Source organism: Dasypus novemcinctus, chromosome 10 (genome assembly GCF_030445035.2).
Source record: "Dasypus novemcinctus isolate mDasNov1 chromosome 10, mDasNov1.1.hap2, whole genome shotgun sequence".
NCBI classification, from domain to species: Eukaryota; Metazoa; Chordata; class Mammalia; order Cingulata; family Dasypodidae; genus Dasypus; species Dasypus novemcinctus.
Window position 1 is genome coordinate 20,472,320 of NC_080682.1, and position 5,695 is coordinate 20,478,014.

General features: G+C 41.8%; 1 protein-coding gene across 1 annotated transcript; it reads right to left on the reverse strand.

Annotated features, from left to right (window-relative positions):
• Positions 1–4,201: 4,201 nt before the first annotated feature.
• LOC101431056 (olfactory receptor 9I1-like) lies at positions 4,202–5,143 on the reverse strand. The gene has a single exon (XM_004471084.2). The coding sequence runs from the start codon at positions 5,141–5,143 to the stop codon at positions 4,202–4,204; it is 942 nt and encodes a 313-aa protein (XP_004471141.2).
• Positions 5,144–5,695: the final 552 nt, after the last annotated feature.

Genomic DNA, 5,695 nt, shown 5'->3' on the forward strand with positions numbered 1-5,695 from the left:
TGTGGCCAGTCTCAAAGCCAAACTCAGCATGTAAATGCATTGTCTTCCCCCCAGCATGGGACATGACTCCCGGGGATGAGCCTCCTTGGCACCGAGGGATTACTACCAAGTACCAGCTGATGATATAACTAGAAAATGACCTCGAATAAAAGGGTCAACTCGGACCAGCAGAATATCTCAGTCTACATACAATACCAGGAGTTAAAAACGCTTTTTGACCTGAATCAAAGGGGGAAACGGAAAGAACAAATGAGTTTATATGGCTATGAGTCTCCAAAAAGAGCCTGAAGGTTATCAGAGGGGTTGTCCTTATGCACACCTCAGCAGAGTCCCAGAGACAGATAAAGTAGATACAACCCTAGGTATTGGTTCTTCTGAGGGCCACAGAGACCCACAGGTTCTATGGTCATGGCAGATGGAGTTCAGTGGCATGTCAGTTGGCCCTACTTTGGAGTTTGTGTTTCTGTGTGATGGAGCTGGACTCAGATGTGATCTTTGTCCACAATTCTCTCCTGTTACTTTTACCGGAACTATACTCGGTGCTGGGGTTTAATGTATACCCAGGGGACTGAATCTCTGGACTGACCATATGATAGCCAGGCCCTGAGCCTCAACAGACTTGCAACTCCTACCCTCTGGTTTATTGGACTTACCCCACTCATCTAACATGAAGGTGAAGAAGGTCAACCACCATACCAGGGAGCCAAGAGTGTCTACAACTGAAAGCAGGAGATTGCATCCAGCATCCATGTGGAATCTAAGGGCCCTCATGATATAGATGTGGAGTGGACACAACCATTCCAGGGTCCACAGGATGGAGGAATAGAGTATGGCTTAGAGTAGACTTACTGATATTCTCTTCATGAACTATTGTGATTAGTAATAAAAGAAAATGTGGCATTGGTGTGGAGAAAGTGGACATGGTGCCTGCTGCGGGTAGGGAGTGGGAGGAAGAGATGATGTGGGGGTGTTCTCGGGACTTGGAGTTGTCCTGGGTGGTGCTGCGGGGACAGTTACCAGACATTGTGTGTCCTCCCATGGCCCCCTTGGTGGACTGTGGGAGAGTGTAGGCTATGGTGTAGACCATTGACCATGAGGTGCAGTGGTGCTCAGAGCTGTATTCACCAAGTGCAATGAATGGCTCATGATGATGGAGGAGGTTGTTGTTATGGGAGGAGGAGTGGGGTGAGGGGGGTGAGGAGTATATGGGGACCTCATTTCTTTTTTAAAGATTTATTTATTTCTCTTCCCTCCCCCCCACCCCAGTTGTCTGTTCTCTGTGTCTATTTGCTGCGTCTTCTTTGTCCGTTTCTGTTGTTGTCAGCAGCATGGGAATCTGTGTTTCTTTCTGTTGCATCATCCTGTTGTGTCAGCTCTCCATGTGGACGGTGCCATTCTTAGGCGCCTGGGGCTCCCCTACATGGGGGACATCCCTACGTGGCAGGGCATTCCTTGCGTGCATCAGCACTGTGCATGAGCCAGCTCCACATGGGTCAAGGAGGCCCAGGGTTTGAACCGCAGACCTCCCATGTGGTAGACGGATGCCCTAACACCTGGGCCAAGTCCGCTTCCTGACCTCATATTTTTTTAATGTAACATTAAAAAAATAAAGACAAAAAAAGAAGTGGTCCCTACTTGTGCACACACTTAAATTTCATTTTAGTTTTATCCATTCGGTGCATCCCTGATGCAGTTTGTTATATGATTTGGCAAGGGTGTGAAGGCAAGTTATCCATACATGTCTAAAGCAAAGGCCAACTTATCTGTGCATGTTAAAATTGTTCACATGTCCCTAAAACAAGTTAATGTGAGACAAGTTATCTGAGACTCTCCAACCTTGCACAACTACTAGGACATTTTGACATTCTTTGAACCTGTGTCTTGATTTCCCCAAAACCAGGATTTTAATGGGGGTAAATAAGTGTTGTTTATTCCATCCCTTTATAAGACTTAATTTTATTACTGTTTATGTTTAATCAATCATATTTTCCTTTGCGTAATCTCGTTGTACTTAAAATAAGAAAGTTGCTTTTGCTTCTTATCCAGGGAAGATTGGGGCACTTTTGTATCAGCATTGAATGTTCCCCAATTTTCAAATTGTTTCCTTTTGATAAAGAAATGGTCTCTAATCCCAAGTTCTTAAAAGTTGTCTTTTATTTTACAGATTGTATATACATCAAATACTATATGCATATAAAAAGTCATTCATTTAGAGGCAGAGTTGGTTGCCATTCACAAAGAAGAAATTGGGAGGAGAATGAGGTAGCTCATTCAGATGAGCAAACTATATCACTACTGATATCGCAAAACTACTCTCTAGCATTTTGCCCATTTCTTTGTTGAGTTTTTCTTCCCTTTCAGCATGCAATAAGCCTTGCCAAGGGTGGTTTTTTAAGCCCATTGTCTATGAACACGCCTGGCATATCGTAGGAGGTTAATAAAAATCTACTGGACCCTAAAGAGGTAGTAGTCAATGACTCTTTTGATGAAGGAATATACCTCTGTATATCTGAGGAAAGTCTCACTCCAGAGGAGAAGTGTATGATCATGCACCTGTTAGCTTTCTCTGGCCTAACATGTGTTATAGAGTGAAGCATACAGTATGACATGGAAATCAAGCATCATGCCCTTAGATACACTATTTGTTGGATCTTGGATGAAGTGATCATTTTCCTCCATCTCCCACCACCAGCCCATTCTGTCTATCAAACTGCAGCCAAAGGGTCTCTTTAAAATTTATAAATGATCTCTTCACATCCTGCTCTTACAATAAAATCCACGAGTCCTAAGCAAGCCTGCAAGGCCCTCTGTTGTTTCTGAATTCACCACCATCATCTCATCTCTTCGCATTGTTACACTGAAGCTGCTCTTGTCTTCTCTCAATTCCTGAAAGTAACCTATTTTTCAGACCCTTGCATTTGCAGCTGACTGTTGTATACTTATTCTTCAGGCCTCAGCTTAAAAACTAGTTCCTCAGGGAAGCCTTTGCTGACCACGCCAAACTAGGTCAGGGCCCCAATATACAACATAACAATACCCTGTGCTGCCTCTTTTGTTCTACTTTCCAAAATTGTTAAAAGTTAATTAACTGTGTAATGGTTTAATGTCTATCTATGCCCCCAGGTTCTAATATCCATGAGGCAAGGAACTTGTCTATCTTATTTAGTACTGTATTTCCCAAACCTAGTATCATGTCTGATACATAATAGCAGTCATCAAATATATGCTGAACTGATGAATAAGATTGTGGAATCTCCATAGAGATGTTTCCCCAGTAATATTTCCAACATATGTAGAGACCATTAGGAATTAGCAGGTGGATTCATAGTTATCTGCCTTCTGACAATAAAATAAATGTCCTAGAGGAGATCTAAGTAGATAGCGGTTTTCATTACTGGATAATGGAAAATACTTTGAGGTAATTGAGGCAGATGGTCCAAGAGCAATGCTTCAGAAATAAAACTTCTGAAATTTAGTGATCAAGAAATATTATAAAAATTATATATGAAACTCAGTTTAACTCTACAACAAAAATAAATTGTTTCCAATACTTTTTGAAAATCAGTACATCTTTTTCTCATTCTGCAATGTCTTGATCCTCTCTGTCATTTTGGCAAGTAGACGAACATTTACTAGTTGAACATTTCCTTGTTCATGTTACCTTTCCCATCCTTGTTATTCCTTCCTATGTTTAGCCACTCCCATTTTCCATGACAAATGCCTAAGTAGGATATGACTCAATGTTGAGAAAAGTTTTCTTTGGTCAAGGCTGATTTCCATCCTACCACCCACCACCAAAGAATGTGACTGTTGCTGCTATATAATTTTGTAATCATTCTAGATACAAAAATGAGCCTAGTATAAAAATAAAAAAAATCAAGTAGCTGAGAAAACACTAAACAATATCCAAGACAGGTAAGAAAAAAAGGGAAAAGATTATACATTTTATAGCATATTATTTACAAAGTTCTTTGACACTCCATTTCTTGATCCTTGCTTCAATCATAGCAAGGCAGAAATTTTTAGTGATGAGAAACTTGAAGGACGGAGCCTTTCTGGTCTCATCATAGAGCTAATAAAGAGAGTACATCTTTCTGCCTCAATATCTTTGTAATCACAAGATCTGGTTCATGTGCTAAAGGGACAAACCAAAACCCAGAGGATGATCCGCAAGAACTTCTGAAACGGTGGGACACACATCTTATTCTACTTGAGAAACCTTCATTCTGTTGAACACTTTCTTTAGAGCCTCCTTCACTTCCTTGTTTCTCAGGCTGTAGATCATTGGATTCAGCATGGGGATGACCACAGTATAAAACACCGACACAATCTTGTCCTCCCCAAGGGATTTACCCATGTTACCTTTCAGGTACATGAATATGAGTGTCCCAAAGAAAAGAGCCACTGCTGTCATGTGAGAAGCACAGGTGGAGAAGGTCTTGGCTTTGCCACCTACCGTTCGAATCCTCAGAATAGCCCGAATGATGAACAGGTAGGAAACAAGAATCACTGAAATGCTGGTTGTGATGACGAAGAAAGCTAAAAGGTAGATCACCAGCTCCTGTGTCCTGGTCTCTCTACAGGCAAGCTTCAGCAGGGGCGGCAGGTCACAAAAAAAGAAGTCCACATGGTTGGACTTACAGAAGGGGAGTGAGAAGGTACACCCAGTACGGATCACGGAATTGACCATTGCACCAGCATATGCCGCAGCCACCAGCCCCAGGCGGAACTGTGGTGTCATGGCAGTAGCATAGAGGAGGGGGTTACACACAGCCACATAGCGGTCATAGGCCATTGCAGCTAAAAGGAAACATTCAGTACTAGCACAAAGTGTGAAAAAGAAGAACTGGGTGGCACAGTGCCCATATGTGATGACTGTCTTATCAGTCTCCAAGGTCTTGAGCAACTGAGGGACAATAACAGAGGAGTAGCAAATGTCCAGGAAGGAAAGGTGGCTGAGGAAGAAGTACATGGGAGTCTGAAGGCGAAGGTCACTCTGAATCAGCAGGATCATGCCCAGGTTGCCTGCCATGGTGATGAGGTAAAGGACCAGAAACAAAAAGAAGAGACCCATCTGCATCTCTGCCTGCAGCTGGAATCCCATCAGAATGAATTCTGTCACTACGGTGATGTTTCCTGCCATTGAGCGTAGGTCATATGCTGAAATTTTAAAAATAATAATAATAAAATCTCAAAAAAAAAGAGTGTGCTTTGATTTGATCATTGCTCTGTAATGATAAAGACCTTTTAGGTTTATAAAGTACTTTAAATATTTCACAAACTTTATTTAATCAGATCCTTCAGAAATCCTTGGAAGCACATATTTTGTTAATATCATTTTTGAAAGAAGAATATGCATATCAAAGAAGTGAAGTGACAAGTCCAAGATTTCATGTAAAGAGGCAAGGCCAGGGCTAGAACTCAGTTCCTTTTGTACTCCAAATTTCCCACAGGGCCCACATTGGAAATATTCATCCATATCACTGTGGAGCCAGAAAATATCATTTTGTTAGAGACAACCTAGTTGTATAGTATTAAGGACATGGACTTCAAAATTACAGCCAGATTCAAATCCCTCAAGACCTTGGGCAATCATCGCTATATGCCATTTCCTAGTAAGGGACCCTGACATTATATTGGGCTTCAAATTTCAGGGAATTCTGGATCACAGAGTGGTTCAACAATGGCAATGGAG